Source organism: Petaurus breviceps, unplaced genomic scaffold (assembly GCF_028583685.1).
Source record: "Petaurus breviceps papuanus isolate PSGF00001 unplaced genomic scaffold, PetGlider_PUasm1.0 80, whole genome shotgun sequence".
Classification (NCBI taxonomy): domain Eukaryota; kingdom Metazoa; phylum Chordata; class Mammalia; order Diprotodontia; family Petauridae; genus Petaurus; species Petaurus breviceps.
The window spans coordinates 3,579,070-3,599,564 of record NW_027186540.1 but is presented as its reverse complement, the minus strand read 5'-3'; the positions used below and the strand labels follow the sequence as shown (position 1 = coordinate 3,599,564).

Sequence of the window (20,495 nt, the reverse complement as noted above, 5' to 3'; positions counted from 1 at the left end):
AATACTGTATTCTTAATTCAGAAAACACAATGTACCTTTATAAGTATCTCTTCTATGTAGGGCACTGTGCTAGGCACTAGGGCGGCACAAAATTCATCGTCTCTGCTTTCAAGAAACTTAACAGTGCAGAAGACCATAAAGAGGAAGGCTAGAATTTAGCAGATGGAGATAAAGGAAAAAGAGTACCTCATGCCTAGGGAATGGCATGAGCAAAGTTGTAGAGGCAGGAAAGCACTGGTTATGTTTTCATGTTCCTGGAGTGATGACTAGGTAGAAGGAACTAATTGTGTCGAAGAAACTAATATGAGATGATTTAGGCAGACGATGAAAATTGGAACTGGATTATAGAAAGTCCTTAATACTAAAATAAATATTTTATGTTTAGGTACTGGGAAACAGGCAGTGTGATGTAATGATGTAGTGGTCTAGCCTTGGAATCAAGAAGACCTGGGTTCTAAGTCTTGTCTCTGACACTTACTAGCTATGTGGCCCTGGCCAAGTCACTAAATGTCTCAGTGTTCCCAGGCTACTTCTCTAAGATTATAAATTGAAAAACAATGAACAAAGAACGAAAATCCCTTTAAGACAGATTCTTGCAACCCCTCCAAAATATGGAGCTATGAAAGGTTTTTGAGCAAGAGAGTGATGTGGGCAGGGTGACATAGTTATGCTAGGGAGGGCTGATCTGGCAGAAGTTTGTGAAGTAGTTAGGAAGAGCAGGAGTCCATTGTGGGAGTTTCATGAGGAATAATGAAGTTTTAGACTAGCATGGTTGAGATCAAAATGGTAATAGTTCACATTTGCATAGTTATTAGTACTTTAAGGTTTGCAAAGCATTTTACAGATATTTTCTCAATTGATTCTCATGACAACCATGGGTTGTAGGTGTCATTATTATCCCCATTTTGCAGACAGAAACTAAGGATGAGGGAGGTTAAGTGACTTGCCCATGGTGACACAGATTGTAAGTATCTGAAGGGGGATTTGAACTCATTTCTTCCTGGCTCCAGGTCCAGCACTTTATCAGCTTTACCACTTGGCTCCTTCTAGCAAGGAGGAAAGAGATAGAAGTACAATTGGCAAGGCATAGAAACTGATTAGATCAGATGGACTGAGAGGAAGGAGACCAAAATAACTCTAAGCTTTCAAGGCTGAGTGAGTTGGAGAGTAATTGGTACCACAATAGACATGGGAAGGTGCTAACCTTCTATGCCAGGGATTCTTAACTTTTTGTGTGTGTCAAAGACCCTGTCACGGCACTTTATGATGAAGCCTATGAACCCCTTGTCAGAATAATGTTTTTAAATGCATCAAATAAAATACATAGGATTATAGTAGCAACCAATTCTATTGAAATAAAGATTATTTTTTCCATCCAAGTTCATGAACCTCCTGAAATTCATCTACAGAAGCCTTGAGAGTTCATGGACCCCTTCCCCCAGAATGCTTGTGAGTCTGTGGTCACCACCACCCCCCCTCGCCACAACGGAACCCTTGGGGGTCCATAAACCCCTCCCCTGAGGATTTTGGGAGTTCATGGACCCCTTCCCCCAAGAGCCACTGTATTCGAGCTTTGTCATTTCACATTATGTATCTTAGCTTTACAATTTCTTTGCTTATTTTGCAAGGCTCATGTACCTTGGGGCTGACAGGGCCCTGACATTAATACCCATGTCCAAGAACTGTTTAGATTGGATAGCTGTGAGTCTTTCCTTCTGTTAAGGGATTTGTCTTTGATTTTCCAATTCTTCTTCCTGGCTCAGGAAAAAGGGAGCTTGAAATTCTTGAGGGGAATGAAATATGACCTTCCTCTTTGAGGGCTACATACCATATTAGAATTCAGTAAGTGATACCAGAGAGGCAGGCTTGGTATGAAAACTTGGAACAGCTCACCTTACCCCACCTTTCCTTCCCTTCCTGACTCTGCAAAGCCTGCTTATTCTATCTACTAAATGAACTGACCAGAGGATGTTGCTACTCAGCCTCTCACTCTTCTGGCTTTAGGAACCTTCTACCACGTCATTCGTAGCCTTTCTAAAACATCTGTCATCCTCCCCATGAATGCCGCAGAGACTAGTGGCAGAGGAAAGTTTAGAATCCAAGACTCTGCTTCATTCCTGATATGCTGCTCTCAATTATGAATTCTTTTGGAAGAGCATGAGCTCAAAATGACAACTGATAGGTATGGCTTTGTGAAATATAGGGCCACTGACCATCAAAATCACAGGCTTCCGTAACAATGGGAGGGCTCTGAATATGTAGGCTAGAGAGGATTCTAGAACTATCAGAGATCCTGCAAGGTAGCTAATCTTAACACCTATCTCAAGCATACTTAATGGGGGTCTTGTACACGCCCAGGGTGCCTCACATGATGTCTCCATGTGGATCAAGACAGAGAAGAAGATGGCTTATTTCAACGCAGAAGATGCCAAGGAACTGGTTTTGGGAGAACGATGATGTAAGGGAAATGCTTTGGAGACAGAGAGACTGTGGTGCATTGATAGAGATTCTGTAACTAGTTCTGGTTGGCTAATGTTTAAGGGAGGCTCTTTGACTGCATTCAGAGGTGAAAAGCCTATTAGTTTTAACTATGGCCCCTTGACTGGCTACTCTTAGCCTATGAACTTGTATATTCAAAAGGTCCAGAGGATTCTGTGGCATCCCATTGTCCCAGTGTCCAGTTCTGAAGCCAGCCTAACATGGATTCTCTGAGGAACAAGGCATAATCTTTGGGAGGGCCCTTTGGGCCCCAGTCCATTGGAAAGACTTACCTGTCATCTCTCTACATGAACCTGGTGTGTTGATGTTCTATAGAAACTGAGCTAAGTTTTAAGCCAACTCCCCCAGAGACCAAGGTGGTGTAGGGGAGAATATGCTCCCAAGGAGTTGGTGGTGGTAGGGAAATATTTGTCTATTTGTTTCGTTATATAAATGAAGTAAATATTGTACACAATTACAGACACAACGTATGTGTGATGACCAACTTTGATAGACTGGACTCTTCTCAGCAATGCAGGGCTATAAGACAACTCCAAAAGAATCATGATGGAGAGATGTTTACATTCAGAGAAAGAACTAGAAAGAACAGAGTTTGAATGCAGATTGAAGCAAACTACCTGCTCTCTTTCTTTTTCTTGTTTGGTTTTGTTTCTTCTTTCCCATTGTTCATTCCATCTGATACAATCCTTCTTTATAATCTGACTAATGTCTAATGTGAAAGTATTTGCAGATCCTATACTTGGTAGTATGCTGCCATGGTGGGGGAGGAGGAGGACGAGAGGGAAGGGGAGAAAATTTGGAACTCAAGAGATTGTGGAACTGAATTTTGTAAACTAAAAGTAAACAAATTAATAAAGACAAAAAAAATAAATAATGTAAATATCCTCTTGTAAAAGCCAATCAATGTTGAGGTTAAATTGAACTGAGGTGCTGGCCTCCTAACAATGAGGGCAAAGTAGTTTGTGAGGGCTCAAGCCAATAGGAGAAGAGAAAAGAGATGCCCTGGTCACCTTAGAGTATCCTAAAACCCTGAATAGGTGATGTAGTAGCCTATCCATGATGGAGTGGAGACAGAAAATGCTATACTACATGCCAGCTCATCTTATAACATCTTCAATAGATGTTTGATGATCCAATCTTTGACTCAGCACCCTTAGTCCTCTGAATTTCTTCTTAAATCTGGCAGCAACAATTTGCAATTAAGAAAGTGATTCTGTGATAGTTCTACTAAATGATAATGAGGCTCCCTTATCCCAAATCATTATATGTGTAGGCCATCTAATGTGTGTCATTAGATGTGTGCCATCTAATCTGAGAAGAAGCCTTTGAATGTAATTGAGTTACAGAAATGCTCTTGTTTTAGGCTAATGTTATAGTAGCAAACACACTGGACTTGGAGCCAAAAATTCTTGCTCTGCTGCTTTTGACTTTTGTAGCTTTGGCAATGTAATGGGAGAATGCAGAAAGCTACTTGCCAGCTGGCCATGTGTGGTGGCTCAACAGTAAAAGGACTTGGTGTTTTGGTATGATGCATCAGACCTATGTGGTTCCCTATTTCTCTCTCCCCATAACATGAGCAGGAGCATGGAACGCCATGCCAGTTAAAAGGAGAGTCAGATTCTCTCTTTCTTTCTTCCTTTGATTCATTAGGAAATGTGGCAAGTGGTTTTCCAGTAGGTGAGGGGGGGGGGGGAGGTTTTTTTTTCCCCCCCCCAGCAACACTGGTTGACTGCTCATACATGATAGAGCAGGAGGGTTCAACTAGGTGAGTTTAAGCCTGGGCTTTGGGCTTCTTTTTCTGCTTTTAATATATATATTAAATATATATGTAAATATATATTTTGATATGTATTATATATATTAAATATATATATATTCCTTCGCTGATCATAGGTGACTTGAAGACTGATCTCAGGAGGGATGTGCCCAGGCTTGGAGCTGACTTTGTTAGTTCAAGAGGACAGAAAACCTCAGGTTCACTTGTCAGAGTTGATTGACAGTTTGGGTATTTTCTGCATAAGAGAAGTTAACACCTTATAGGGGGAAGAGCTCAACCACTGGCCTGGCTTATCAGAAGACATGACCTTGAGGGAATTGTTTAGACAGTGCAGAGCTGAGGTGAAATGTGAAAGGCTGATCTGGTAGTGCTACAAAATTTATTACATCTTGATTGTTTGAAGTTTTCAAACTCCAGGAAGAATATAACAATAGTTCTAAGTTACTATATCCTGTTTTAAGTCTTTTTTTTTTTTTTGGACAATGTATGCTTATGGGTCTTATGTATTTTAAGTATTTCTTTTGTGCAGAGGAAAAAAATAGCTGTCACCTCCCTGATTAATATTGTACATTGAAGACATTTCTATTAGAGAAGACCCTAGTCATGAGTCCAAACCTAAGCTTCAAGTAATTTTTTCATGATATGCTGAGTTAGAGGAGTAAAGAACCAAAGAGTGTGAGAGAAGGTGCCTAACCACTGTCATTAGAGGCTAGGCTTCCTCAGTAACAAACCTAGGAATCAAAACTGAGGTGGCCTCTTTAGTGGAAAAGGCATAACAACCAAGTCTTTTGTGCCTAGAAGCAAATATAATTGTTAAGCCTACATTATGCTACATACCTCACAGGGTTCCTATAAGGACTAAATGAGATAATGTTTATGAAAATGATTTGTGAACTGTGAAGTGCTATGTAAATATGTTATTATTTTTATTATGAGAAATAATGATGTAGAGAGGGGAGGTTTATAAACACTAAAGTGCTGTGTGAATGTAAGTTGTTATTGTTTTTATTACTATTATTATTATGAAAAAGTAATGATCTAGAGAAGAGTTTTCTCTAGTTCTAGTGGGAAGTTAGTCCTTTAAGTGCTACTGGTGGTGGTGGTGAAGACACACTGAAAGCTTCTTGGCTTTCTGGATTGTAGTCCAGAAGAGATGAGATCAAAAGAGAATAGACTCCCCACCCCCCCCAAGAGAACCTCGGATTTGCTGCTTGAGTTTGGAAGGCTAGTTCAGAGAGTTGGGTAGGGTCTGTGAGCTCAACAATTGTCATGAACTGAGTGTAAGAGACAATGGCCAAGTTGGGGATTTAGATGGTTACAAGAAGAGCAGATTTAACCTGAAGTCAAGAGGGTATCCCTGAAGCCCAAACATAAAAAAGACCTTGATTCTCAACGAATCTCATAAAGGAATTAATTTATTGTTGAACTAGGGAGTGAAAATATTATGAAAGGATGGTGACTTTGAGTTTAAGGCTAAAGAAGAATTAGAAAATGGAAAGGAAAAGAAAAGAAAGCCAGGAACAACCTATTTCATGTTTTAAACTTGTGCCAAACTAACTAAGCAATGTGGGTTTGCTCAGTGGTTATTTTCTAATAACCTGTATCTCATCTGAAGTGTACATAAATCTGTTCCAAAACTTCTTGGCATTGCAGCAAAATAATGTTCACCCTTCAAATTTACTGACCGTATATTTTGAAGTAAAAGATACTAGACTATGTACAAGGACCATGATCTTTGTAGGGAATATTACTTCTTTTTTCAGTCCTTTAAGATGGTGGTAGCAGAAAGTTACTTGGAAGATGGGAGAAAGCACAAAGGTGCGTAGTAATTAAGAATCAGCTGGACAGATTGTTTTACATGACAGTAATAGAATGTTGTTGCATTGTAACAGAGAACAAATATGAAGAATACCAAGAAACTTGGCAAGAACTGTATATACTGGTGCAAAGCGAAATAAGTAGAACCAAAAGAACATTAGCATTGAGTGTTAGTAATATTTAATGGAATAACATTAACATGAAGGAAAATGACAATGAAGGACTTCAGATTTTTATGAATAGAATGGTTTGAGAAGACTTATGGTAAAATGTGATTCCCTTACCTCTTAACAGTATGGCCTACAGGCGTAGAATCAAAGCATACAATGTCAGACATGGCTAATATAGTTTATTTAACTTAATGGCACTTCTTTATTGGAAGGAAGGATTCTTTTTAGGGGAGGAGGGATTGTGACAGTGTTATGAAAAAAAGAGCATCAATAAAACATTATAAATAAATAAATATAAAGGGGAAGAAGTCCCAGTGTCCTTGACTAGTTTGTTAAATTTCACAATCAACTTGATGAGATTGTAGATGGTGAGCTTTCTTTGGAGGTACCTAGGAAACATCTTCCCCAAAGACAGTATAGCCATGGCTTACTAATAGGGCTCAGAAATTCAGCCTGGTTCCCAGTGTTAGACCAGCGCCTCAGATAGGCTGGCTAGTCCTCACACAGAATTCCTGATGGGTTTTCGGGAGCTAGTGCTGCCTCCAAAAAAATTTGCTCCAGAGGATTCGGGAAGACTCTTGTCAGCTGAGCTGCCCCTATTCATGGTCTACAAAGAAGTGCTGAAAGATCAGCTGGGTACTTCTTACATTTCCTTTTTGCTTTCTCTTGTTCAGAGCATAGACCAGAATACTGCAGAATATCCCTGATGGAAGAAAATCTGTGTTCTTGCAGTCTCCTCTCCCTAGAAACCCGAAAATATCTTGTCACTGGGGCAGAGGTGCAGGAGTTGTATTTGCTTGCAAGTTGCATAAATTAAGTGCTCCTAAGGGTGGACTTTCCCAACTTCTTGTGAATCACAACTAGCCAATCATCTTGGTGGGGACCCTAGTCACTGGCAGCAAATTAACCATTTGTGTCCTCTCAGTAAGGGACCAGTGGCTATGACCACACTCTCCATGGAAAGGTAGCCCTCAGATGTTTATCAACGGTCTCACATCCTGAAATCTAATTTTTTTGACCCAGGAACTCATCAAATAAGTTAGAGACTCTCCTGATCTATCCTACTTTACATGAATGAATGAACGAATGAATGAACGGACAAATAAACAATAAAGTTATCTAGGAAAACCAGTGGTGAGAACCTGATTGTGTGTGTAGGGGGAGGTGTCCTTTTGTTTAGGTCCCACTGGTTTTGTCCCAGAATAGCCTACTACCCAAACTGGACTCAGGACCACTCTTCAGCATCCTCTCGTGATCCACAGCCTGGGTATTTATTTCTTCGGTGAGCACCCTAACAAAACATGTGCTTTTGGCCCCCAAATAAAACAGGCTTTTACAAGAGGTGGGATTGTACTTTCCCTCCCCCACAGACCAGTCACAGTCAGTTGCTCACACCTGAAACAGATCTTCCCACTGTGTTAGGAACTGTACAACTCAATACCCATCTCTAGATCCAGATGGTTCCCTTCTACTGTGAGGTATAGGAGTTGTTTTCTGATCACAAGAAGCATCTGTGATTATGAGTGAAGACAGAAATTCTTATTCTCTTTGACAGAAAGTTGTGTGTGTTTGCCAAATAATGACCCTCCTCCATGCCGTACTCACTCTTCTGAGGAAACAATAGCACTTGGCACTTGACTCCCATTGCTTTTCATCATGCTCATATATACCGCTGCCCTTTTCCCTTTCCTCCCCAGCCTTGCTCCCAATCCATCTGTGGTACTAGAAATTATGCACCAGTTTGAAGACTGTAGAATGGAAACTGATGCTCATTTACAATGCCTTTGGATGACCTAAGACAATACTTATGGGCAGCTAGTTGGCACGGTGGATAGAGCACGGGTTTTAGAATCAGAAAGACTCCGCTTCATGGGTTCAAATCAGCTTCAGATTGTGTGACTGGCTATGTGACCCTGAGCAAGTCAGCTGGAGAAGGAAATGGCAAACCACTCCTGCATCTTTGCCAAGAAAACTCCAAATGGGGCCACAGAGAGTCCAACATGACTGAAACGACTCAAAAACAGCAAGAACATACTTATTGCAGTTTGGAGACAAAAAACAGGAAGTCCCTTCTACGAATGTAGAAAACAATACTGTAGTAGTCTCAAGATAACTGCCAAAGAGGGACAGGGAAAGTGAACACCTACACAGATAATACTGTATTGAGGGTATGGCAGTGTGCCCATTAATCAGTCAAAGAGCATTTATTAAAGACCTGCTATGTGCTAGATGTTGATACAGCAATGAATAAAATAAACCTTACTTTCACAGACCTTACATTCTAACATAGGTTAATTTTGTGAGTAGGGAGGGAGGAGACATTCTGGAGGTGGGGGCTTTACAAAAAAAATTGTAAGCGTGAAACTTTTGCTTGTGGGATACCCATGGTAAAGAAAAATCTGGTCAATGGGAAGTGTCACATTTCTCTTGGCTCGATCCCTCACCTAGAAACTTGGGAAAATACCATGGAATTCAATATTAATAGCTTCAAGGTGGAACTAACAGTTATCTAGTCCAAGCTCTTCATCTTACAGTTGAGGTAGCTTGAGTTCTGAAAAGGTGAAGTAACTTGACCAATAATAATAGTGTCAAAGTGTCCCAAAACTCAGAATGAATTGAGGCTCTGATGACGGTGGCCCAGAAGGGATGGGATGAAGTATGACCATAAATTTGCATCTTTTTTTTCTCTTTCATGGAGAATGATTTTGAGAATAAGAAAGCCAAAACAAAAGTGGTTAGCAGGGAGTAGAAACACAAGACAAGTGGGGACAGTAAGAGAAGAAAGAACTGGCTACCCTCAGGGAATTAAAATCTTCCAGATATAGTCCCTGCCCTCGTGGAGCTTACAGTCTTTCTGGGGATATAATACATAGGAATGTAAAAAAGTGTCCTACAGATTCAATAATTCAAAAAATATTCATTAGACAGTTAATATACGCAGAGAACACTGGGTTAGACACTGGTAGAAATGCAAAGTTTACCTGACGTGGTTCCTGTGCTCTTGGCATTTACAATTCAGTTTATATATATATATATATATGATTTGTGATTTCCTTAGTCTAAGTCAGTTAGATATCTCAGAGGATAGTCAAGAAGATCTGAATTCAAATCAGACACTCACTAGTTGTGTGACCCTGGGCAAGTCACTTAATGTTTGCCTTAATCCATTGGAGAAGGAAATGACAAACCACCCTCGTGTCTTTGCCAAGAAAACCCCAAATGGGGTCTCAAAGAATTGGACATGACTGAAAAATTACTGAACAATAAAATGCCTTAATAGACTTCATAAATCATCATGATTTCCTGTGAGTGTCACTTCTCTTACCCCTGCTCATACTATTAGGTTTGGTCCCCAGAGGAAGTTTCTAGGGGTGACTCTGTGGATCCATAAACTCTTAACACTGTAGCCCATGGGCTCCTACCAGTTTGCTTCCCATTAACAACTTGCCAGTAGACTCAATTTAGCCATTAGAAAAGACATTTTCTTAAATGGCATAGCAAGAACAATAGTAGCAAGGCATCTCAGCCCAAAACTTGGGTCACACTCTTCCACAAAGACATACAGAGCATGTGGGAGAGTGGTAATACACGTTTAAAGTGCAAATATTAGTGAGATAGATAAAAAGGGGCAACTCTGGAATAGCGGGGTCTCAGTGGTCTTTCCCTCTCTGGAGAATCTGCATAAGGTTCACCATGGGACATAAGTGAAGAATACATTGCTCTGTTTCTCATCTGGACTGGCTTCTTACTGGGCTTAGCTGCTCCTGGACTGGAATGGGTTGGACTGGGCAGATTGCTCAGCCGTGGGGACAGGGTAGATTTCTTGGTCTTTTGGCTTTCCATAGGGTGTATTGTTTCTGCTAGATAGGTTTATCTGCTGGACTCTCTGGTCTCATTTTTCAATGGGCAGCTTTATTCTCCATTAGGTTCTAGCCTCGGGCTTGGTTGGTTGAATTCTTTTCGGCTGGAATGCTTTTTCAATAAGGGCAGCAATCCTCAGCTAAAAATTGGCAGAACTCTTTCCTTCTTTACTCCATCAGTCAATAGAGTGCTGGGCCTGGAGTCAAGAAGCTTCCTTTTCAGCACCGGCCCCAGAGTTGGGATCGAATATATACCTGGGATTGAATCCGGGCTCAGACACTTAGCACCCACCCCAGAAATACTTGGCCGTGTAACCTTGAGCAAGTTACTTAACCCCAATTGCTTTAAAAATAAATAAAAATTAAAATAAAAAAAAGACTCCTTTTCTTGAATTCAAATCTGACCTCAGACACTTACCAGCAGTGTGACCCTGGGCAAGTCACTTAACCCTGTTTGCCTCAGTTTCTTCTTCTATAAAATGAGCTGGAGAAGGAAATGTCAAACCATTCTAGCATCATTGCCAAGAAAACCTCAAATGGGCTCATGAAGAGCCAGACAGGACTGATAAAAGTCTATAACAGGGTTTCCTTCTAGATGTTTGTCCCCTCCAGGCAAGAGTAAGGAGAAGTCTAGCCTTTCTTGTTTAACAGTTCCTCCAGATTTAGAGCCCAGCTCCCTGGTAAAAGAATCCACCCTTATTTATAGTGGCTAGCCATTTTCATTTCCCAGACTGGGGCCTAATACATGGCTGAGGACAATTTCTAGGGCAATTTCATTGTCTTGGATGGTCATTTCTTAGCAGAACTATCCAAGCCTCTGATTTCTCCTGGGTGGAAAGTTTCACTTGCTTTGAGAAGAGCCTAACCTTTACATTTCAATGTTTCAAAAACCCCTTATGACTTTCAATTTTGCAGGAAAAAAAATTCATTACTTAGTGACTTTCTGGTGATGAGCATTTCTACCTATATACTTAGATTGGTCCTTTCTATCTTTGGGCCTGCCAGAGGTCAACACCATTACCCCTTCAACTAACACTGACTTTGGGAAAACAGGCCTCTACTCTACACCAAGATGAGGCACCAGAGGACTTTAGTATAGAACATATGCAAATAAAGTATTGAGGTAAAAATACAAATAAATTTTGTATGTGATGTCAGACAAGAGAGAGAATTTTTCCTGGAGGAGGGGGATCAGAGAATACTTCAAAGAAGGGGTGGCATTTAATTTGGACTTAAAAGGATGGGTAGGATATTAATAGGGATATGTATGTGGGGAGGGAGGTGATGTGCTGTGATATGTGTGTCTGTAGGGAGAATCCAGGCATAAGAAACAGTTTAAACAAAGCCACAAAGGTGAGGAAGCCCAGTGAATTTATTAGGGACATAAAATATTAGTTTGCTTCAAATGTAAGCCTCATTGTATCATTAAGTACCACTAACTAAAATGCATTATGTTCTAAAAAACAGTGTATAAAATCTCTACTTTGCTGAATTTACTTCTATCTTCTTTGTGATCCAGAATGTGGTCAATTTTCATGCATATTCTGTGGGAGTTTGGAATAATAAAGTAAATCCTTCATTTTTCCCATCATGTTTAAATTTCTACAAGTTCTTCTTTTTTTTGCCCTTTGGATTTTCTTACCACTCTTCATTTTTCTTGAATTCTTCAAATTAATTTGAGAATATCTCTCAGGATCTCTTGTGTTATTCCTTTTCCCATCCATGCTGGACTTGTTTTAATTGCTATATAGTATTTTTTTAAATGTTTTAGGACTCTTTCACTTTGTTCATTTTATATTTTGGTAGCTTTAAAATTATCTTATGTGGTTTCTTTGCCATTTTCTTCTCTTTAGTGTTTCTATTGCTTTTGTAAAGGCAGAGGAAGAATCTGGCTTCTATCTCACTCTTCCATTTGAGCTAAGAACAGTCAATTTGATTGTATATATATAAATAGAAAGCAAAATGAGGTAAGTGTGGAAAGTTAGGGTGGTGGCAGATTGTAAAGGGCCTTCAATGCCAGGTTATTTATTGCTTACTCTGTAAGAGATAGAGAGCCATTTCAGCATTTTGAACAGAGGAATGATATGGCCAAGACCATGCATCAGGAAAATAAATGTTTCAGCAGTATGTAGCATTGCTTCTAGAGGCACATACACATAAAATGGTTTAGCAGGAATACAAGGAAGTATGTGATTAAGTGACAGGATGAATAAAGATAGCAGGTGCTTATCACAGTTCAGAGAAAGAGGTTGGAGAGGTCAATGAATGAATGAATGAAAAAGCATTTATTAAATGCTTTTTATATATTTGTATTTTTTAATTTTGTATATATTTTATATTTGTATAAATCCTTTTTTGGAGAGGGGAAGGCAGGGCAATTGGGGTTAAGTGACTTGTCCAAGGTCACACAGCTAGTAAGTGTTAAGTGTCTGAGGTCAGCTTTGAACTCATGTGCTCTTGACTCCAGGGCTGGTTCTCTATTCACTGTCACCTATCCATCCTGCTTTTTGTATATTCTAATTCAGTAACACTGGCCTCCTTGAGATTCCTCAAACCAGACACTCCAGCTTCTGACTCCAGACATTTTTACTGGTTAGCTGCCATGCCTGGAATGCTCTCTCTCCTCATCACACCCCATGGCTTCCCTGGCTTTTTAAAATCCCTGCTAAAGTACCTTCTATAGGAAGTCTTTCTCAGCCTCTCTTAATTCTAGTGCCTTCCCTCTGTGGATTATTTCCAATTTATTCTGTATAATATATCTTGTTTGAATCAGAAATCAGACAGAAGTTTAATTTTAAGGTGAGGGAAACAACCTGCAAGCAAGGACACATGTGCCGAAGCCCTGCCTCTAGTAGGGGGAGCCCAAGGCAGTGCAGGTAGATCTGAATACTTATACCAATGGCAGTGCAATGAGCTGTATCCCTGACAATGAGGGGTAACAGCAACAATATCACAAGTTTGATTTATAGCAGGACTTCATGACCAGAAAAGGGAGACAGTAGGTGCTTGTCTGAGCTCAGAGAACACCTGGTGCTGGTCAAAGCAATTCTGGGATTTTGCTGTGACTGAGATCATCCAAAGGGTGAGCAGAAGGGATTGTTGTTATGCCAAGCTCAGGTCACAGTTTGCTTTCTGGGCCTTAGCTCTGGAAAACAGGGTGTCTCCTAATGTCTTGACAAGTGCTAAGGATACAAAGGGGAAAACAGGCCTTGTTCTAAAGGACTCTTATTTCTCATAAGGGGAGACAGCATAAATATAAATAGAATGGCTGCAGAGAAGACCCCAGGGAGAAGGTGGAATTTGAACTGAATTTAGATTAAGCATGGGCATCCCAGAGGGCTCTTTCCTGGGCCTTCTCTTTTTGCTCTACACTATTTCTCCAATAGATTAAGCAAACAGAGATGAAATGACTTGCCCAGGGTCACACAGCTAGTTAGTATCTGAGGCTAGATTTAAACTCAAGTCTTTCTGACTCCGGGCTCAGCACTGTGAGCACTTTTTCAGGCTCACAATAGGTACTTAATAAATGTTTATTGACTGACTACCTGAAAATAGGCAGAAAGGAAGGGGAAGAGCATTACAAGAGAGGGGGATAGTTTTGAAACTAGAAATGAATGTGCTATGAACTAGACAATGAGATCAGTCTGACTCAGTAGTAAGTCTCCTCCAGAATCTACTACAGTGCTCAGCACACAGTAGGTTCTACCAAAGACCTCCAAGTCAAGACAGTGAATCTGTTTCAAAATGGAGCCAAGGCTGGTTTATGAAGCACAGGATCAAGACAAAAACAAAACAAACAAACCCTAAGGAGAAACCTCTCGCCTCTATGGTCCCAATCCTTGGTCAAGAGGAGATATCAACATGGCCTTTTTTGTAATTCTGCATGGAGAGGCATTTCTGCTCAAGAACTGGCTTCCTTTGAAGGTCATAGTTTTTCTGGAGCCTGACATCAGAACCTTGGTTCAACAGCCTAAAGGCAGCTAGGTTTAGACAGGTGCAACCAGTTCTTTGTCATTGGACAATGAAGTCACTAGAAAGTCTTACATAGATGTCTGCCAGTTCAAATGGCACCAGCCCAAAACACTACATTTTCCCCAGGGTAATTAGGAAGGGTAGTGGGAGTGTATGGGAAGAGCCTGATAGCTATTGTCTACTCCCAAACTTAAAATCATAGAACATTAGAGCTAGAAGGTTACGTTAAGATCAGGTTCAACCTAGTCCACTGAAAGATGAGGAAACTGAGTCCCAAAGAGAATAAACAACTTGCCTAAGGTCATAGAGTCCACATTAGAACCTCCTTCTCCTGACTCCCATTTTGGTGAGTTTATAATTCTTTTGTCCTTAGGGCTTAGTGCCATTGAAAGGAGGTATCTTCCCTTTTAGTTCAACTCTTCCTCCTCCTACAATGTGGTGCATGCGTGTGCATGTGTGTGTGTGTGTGTGTGTGTGTGTGTGTCCCCACCCTTCCCTCCCTTCCCCATGGGTCATCTCAATGTTTTTTAATTCTGACATCTAATCTGTCCTGAGTCTCCTATTTATCCTGTCTTCCCAGTTATTATTTGAGAACATTCCTTTGAAATTACTTCCAAACTTAACATGCCATGCTGCTCAGTCACTGCCTCTCCTTTATCAGCATTAGTCTATATGGTTCCTTGGCCTGGCTTGGACACGCATGTTGTCTCAAGTTCAGAGCCCTCAGGACCCATCATTCTGGACAATTCAGTGCCAAGCCTGTTCTGGACCACTCCAATGGACCATCCTTGTCACGTTGTCTTTGTTTCTTTGTCAAACCCTAACCCCGGATTATTCCCACCATCTGCCTCTTCATCTCCTATTCACGTGCTGCTGGATGATGCTGGAGAAAGTCACACAAACGAACTGTTTGAGTTCATTACAAATTGATATAATTTAATTTGCTAGGTGCTCATTGCAGCAAGATTATGGTAGAAGTAAAATCCTAATTTCTCCTCCTATACAACTTACACTAGTTTTTTCTTAAAAGGTATTGAAGGGCAGCTAGGTGGTGCAGTGATTAGAGCACTGGCCCTGGAGTCAGGAGGACCTGAGTTCAAATCCGGCCTCAGACACTTAACACTTACTAGCTGTGTGACCTTGGGAAAGTTACTTAACCCCAATTGCCCTCCAAAAACCAAAACAAAACAAAAAGGTATTGAGATCTTCCTAAAGTTGACATCCCTTGCCTGAGTAGAAGGCAGCCACAAGAAACTCTAGGAGGGCCTGATGCCTAGCTGCTAGATCAGGACAGGTACCTGAAGAAGGTTTGCTTGGTTGAATAAGCTTGAACATCCTTAATGCCTACCTTGTTGAATGGCATACTCCTGCTATGGCTAAGTAAGACTTTTGTTAACTGTTGAATGAGCTACAAATGTTTTGTTTTGTCCCAATTTTGAATCTAATCTACCAGGGAACTGACCTGAGTTGGGTTCAGCCTGGGATAAAGCATTTTCCCTAGTTGATTTATAGCACTTTCCACATCTCTCTTCAACCGTTCTTTCCTTCACTCTTTTGTCTAAGGACTCTGCCTGGTACTTTACTGAGCTAATGAAGGTTATTTACTTTGAGATCCTTCTTGCAGTGTCTGACACCAGTGACCACCATCTCCTCCTGAATGTCCTTTTATCCCCTCTGGGTTTTTGTGACACTGCTCTCTCCTTCTACTGGTCTAACTACACTTTCCTTCTCAGTATCCTTTGTTGATTCATCATCATTACCCTACCCCCTCTAAAATTGTGAGTATTGGGATTCAAATTTCTTTCCTGGGCCCTCCTCCCCTCTTTACACCCTTTCACTTGGTGATCTCATTATTTCCCATGAGTTTAATTTTATTGTAATATACGTGTGCCCACATGGGTTGACAAAATATATATAAATGCTTGTAGGTGGTGTTCATGCATATTATCTCAGGTCTGCCCTGCTTCTGTGGAGAGAAAGAGGGCTGAGGACTGAGCCTGCACCAACAGCACTCTAGCTGAGGGGAAGGGGCAAGCAGACCACAGGTGCTCTTTTTTTGTGTCTGAAATGAGTATTGGGCTAAAATAATACATATGTATTGTTCATATATGTATGAATATGACAATATATACATATATACACGTATGTTTATATGTGTATATATGTAAACATATATCTTCCTCTCAATATTTATAGTCTAGGGAGTCATGGGTTCGGAACAAAAGCTGCTTTCATGATGTTTAAGGGGTAAGGTAATCCTTAGCTTATACATGTCAGTTTGGCTCCTTCCCACCAAATGTCAGTTAAACAAAGTACAAGAGTGAATGAGCTTTTGAGCTAGGAGTGAGATAAGAAATCAGCTCAAACCAGGAGAGAATGAATAGTTTCACTCAGAAGAGGTCCATTCTCAACAGTCTCCAGAATTTCAGAGAAATCCACTGGCATGATGGGTCTGGCTTCCCATGTATGTTCAGCATTTCAAAGTCTTTCTCTCCATCACCTCCCTGAGGTCCCCTCTTTCCATATGTTGCTGTGATGGAACTCTCAAACCAATTCAATGTCCCCTCATTGTATAGATGAGGAAACTGAACCCCAGTGAGGTTTGCTCAGTGTTTTACATTGAACTAACATGCAGTAGATCAAAGCAAGTGAAGGAGACTGGACCTGGGTATTGGGAAGCATTCAATTCAATCAATAAGCATTTATGAAGTACCTACTGTATGCCATCCATTGTGCTAAACACTGGGTATACAAAAAGAGGCAAAAAGTCTCAGCCCTCAAGGAATTTGCAATCCAATGGGGGAATTTACAAAGCAGGTTCTCAGGAAGGACTGAAAGACAGCGTGATGCTTCCCACTGGCCTTAAGAGTCAGAAAACCTGACTTCCAGGGTTCTTGGTTCTGTTATTCACTGTGTGACCATAAACAAATCACTTCACCTCTCTGTCCCTTGGTTTTTTCACCTGTAAAATGAGATGCTCAGATCACATGATCTTAAAAATACCTTCTGGAATTAATATTCTATTGGTTCCTCTTAGGTCTCATGTGTAAGTAGACCTACTCAGTCCAAATTCAGGGAGAGCAAGAAGCATTTGATATTCAACAAATGCCTTCTTGCCCTTTAGATGATCCCCGAAGTTCCAGCTAGAGATTCATTCCTTTTGCTTAAGGCTTTGTCTAGGTCAGATAAAATATAAGTACCACTCTGTGAGACTAAACAACTCATTCTTCCCTATCAGTTGTTTATACTTTCCTGATATCTGGTTTGGGTAGAGAAGGAGCTTACTGGGTACCTGAGAGAGGGAAGAATGGAGGAGGGTAGTACCAGGAGGTTTGGGATAAACCAGGCAAGCTGATCAGAGCAACCAAATATCAATTTGTCCTGCTTCCTAGTTTTGCTTAGGACTAGTTCTTTCTTTTTTTTTTTTTTTTTTGCCTTTTGGAGGGCAATTTGGGCCAAGTAACTTGCCCAAGGTTACATGGCTAGTTTTTTTTGTGTGTGTGTGTGGGTGTTAAGTGTCTGAGGCCAGAACCGAACCCCGGTCCTCCTGATTCCGGGCCGGCGCTTTACTCACTGAGCCACCTAGCCGCCCCAGGACTGGTTCTTTCTAAGAACAATTATGCCCTGATATATTTAGGATCATTGCCCTACTTAGAGATTCCTGAGTTTAAGTTGGAAGTACTCCTTTGTGACCTCCCACATTGCTTACATTTTACTGTGCTTCACAATTTCTGAGGTCTCATTATTACAAAATTTCTTCCTATAGGTCTCCCATCAGGTCCTTGGAAATATAGCAACCAAGGATTGGGTTCTCAAGCTACCTATCTAGCAGGTGCAAGTCGGGTAGGGGGACTCCACTGGACTTTATGCTATTCCTCTCTCTCTTTCTATCTCATCCCCTTTTTCTTCCTAGGATCATAGGATCGTTGATGTACAGTTAGATAAGACTTGTAAGGCCATGGAGTTTAAGCTTTCTACTTCCTTAACTCACTTCATGATATGAGGAAACTGAGGCTGAGAGAGGGTGACTGATTTTTCCAGTGTCACATTGTTAATAAGCCCCCAAATAGGATCTGAACTCTTGTTTTCCTGATCCCAAGTGTAGCATTCTGTCTTATTTGAGGTAGGTTTGTTATAGTATGGCGGGCTTCTAGATTGCTTTTTTGTTTTATTTTGGTTATTTTCCTTGAAAATACCTATCAAGGCCCTCTAAAGAGAAGGTGCTTCATTTCTTAGTTCTTTACTATTTATTATGGTAGGCAAGAGCTAGATGTTGGGTATCTATGGTCCTGGAATCAGAAAGCATTGGGTGGTTTGCCTGGTTTTTGTGTCTTCTCCCCCCATATCCTTCTTCTGGGCATCCTCATCTTCTTAATTGAGCACTAAACATACTTATTTTTAAAGTGCCTCAGGAAGCAGACCAAGATATCAAGAGGGTGACACCCTTGGGGAAGGTGGAAGTCATCTATTTCCTCAACCAGTCGAACTGGTACAAGACAATTACTTCTTGCGCTGATAAGTTAATGGCACTCAAAGCAAACAGGTTCAAAAGTAGCTTTTCTTCCTCCCCCCACAGTGAATGAAGTAACTTCTGTTTACACCCTCATCCGGAAAGTAGTAGAATCACCTCCTCTGGAAGTTTTTAAAAATAGGATTAATTCTCTCACTCCCAGAATAGGTTAGGTGTGGTCCTGCCTGGAGGCAAGGGGTTAGATAAGAAGACCTTTCAAATTTTCTTGCAAGCCTGGAGATTCTGTGAGTCTGTAATCCCATCAGTACCTGAAGGCTTTGGCACCCACAGACTCTACTTTATTTGGCTGTAAACAGACAGTGAATCATAAGATTATTTGTTAATTTAGGGCGTGAAACTGACAGTTAATTTAAATAAAAAGTAACCTCCCTCTCTCCCCTCTCCAGGAGGAAGCAGTTCTCTTGGTTACCCTTGCTGTAGGTTACCATATGATTTAGATACCCAAAACAGCCGAACCCAGCGCCAAGTCGACCCAGTTTTGAGAAGGCTTATGAAGATGCAATACAAATGCCTCCTGCCCTGTGATACCAAAGCCTTTTTTTTTTTAACCCTGAGGATGCCAGGGATATTTAAACAAAAGAGGTTGTACATGGACTGAGATTCATTCATTCCTTTTTTTTTTTTTTAAGTCACTTACCTGTTAGACAAATTAGGGCAAAGTAGTAGTAGATGCTGTTCCTTCCATAACCATAGGAACCTGGGAAACTGAATCAGAAAAGCAGTTTTTGAATGGAGGACACTCAGGACCAAACTGGGTTTCTAGCTTTTAGAGAAAATGAGAAATTAGGGAAATTTAGGGGAAATCATTGGATCTAGGGGTCAAAGAACCTAGGCTCAGGTAAAGACTGTTATTTATTGGATGGTCATGTCACTTTGGATAAGTCACTTCATCTCTCCGAACCTTAGTTTTCTCATCTGAAAAATGGGGGGCTTCTAGATGATCTTTGTGTCCCTTCCAGCTATAAATTTTAAGCTACCTTGACCCAGGAATATGTTTACAAGGTATATATACCAGTGGAGTCAAAGACAGAGAGAAGGATCACATGCACAAAAATATTTATAGCAAAACTTTTGTCAGTGGCAAAAAACTGGGAACAAAGCAGGTGGCTATCAATTGGGAATAGTTGAATTAATTATGGCATATGGAATAAGAGAGATGTTACATGGTAAGAAATTATGAATATGAAGGATTTGGAGAAACCTGGGAAGATGAGTATGAACTGATTAAAAAATGAAATAACCAAACCAGGATAATAATTTACACATTAACTGTAGTGTGAAGAAAATGATGCTGAAAGACTTCAGCACTCACAAGTTATGAAATATGAATGGAGAGAAATACTTTTGTGCTATAACATGAAGGGGATAGTTACGGAAAAGCTTTGGAAGTGAACCAATGCAAAGTGAAGTAAATAGATCCTAGAGAACAATGTATAGAATAACAACAATATTGTAAAGACAATCTACTCTGAAAGTCTTAGGAACTCTGATCAACCCAATGACCAACCACAATTCCAGAGGACTCTGGTTAAAAAGGCTACCCATTCTTCACAGAGGGGTGATGAACTCAGAGTACAGATTGAGATATGGTTTATTTTATTTTATTTTTTTGGTGGGGAGAACATGGAGGATTTGGGACTTTGTCTTTACTTGACTGTACATGTGTGTAACAAAGGATTTTGCTTTTCTTAATTTCTTAGTTTGGATTAGAGTAGGAGGAAAAAAGGTAGACCTTTGTTTTAAAAAAAAATTAATAAGAAAGACTTCAGAATTCTGATCAGTGTAGTAACGAATCATGCCTACGGAAGATGGATGATGAAACTTGTCTTGTGTCTTTCAGCAGAGACCATAGATGAGAGGTTCAAAAT

General features: G+C 40.5%; 1 protein-coding gene across 2 annotated transcripts in view; it reads right to left on the bottom strand.

Moving 5' to 3' along the window:
* The window catches only part of LOC138175983 (enoyl-CoA hydratase domain-containing protein 3, mitochondrial-like), a 129,985-nt gene that overhangs the window by 66,364 nt on the left and 43,126 nt on the right, over positions 1-20,495 (bottom strand). For both annotated transcript variants that reach the window (XM_069106641.1, XM_069106643.1), the window contains exon 2: positions 19,265-19,332. In XM_069106641.1, the coding sequence (XP_068962742.1) occupies positions 19,265-19,332 (68 nt within the window). The remainder of the gene's footprint in view (positions 1-19,264; positions 19,333-20,495) is intronic.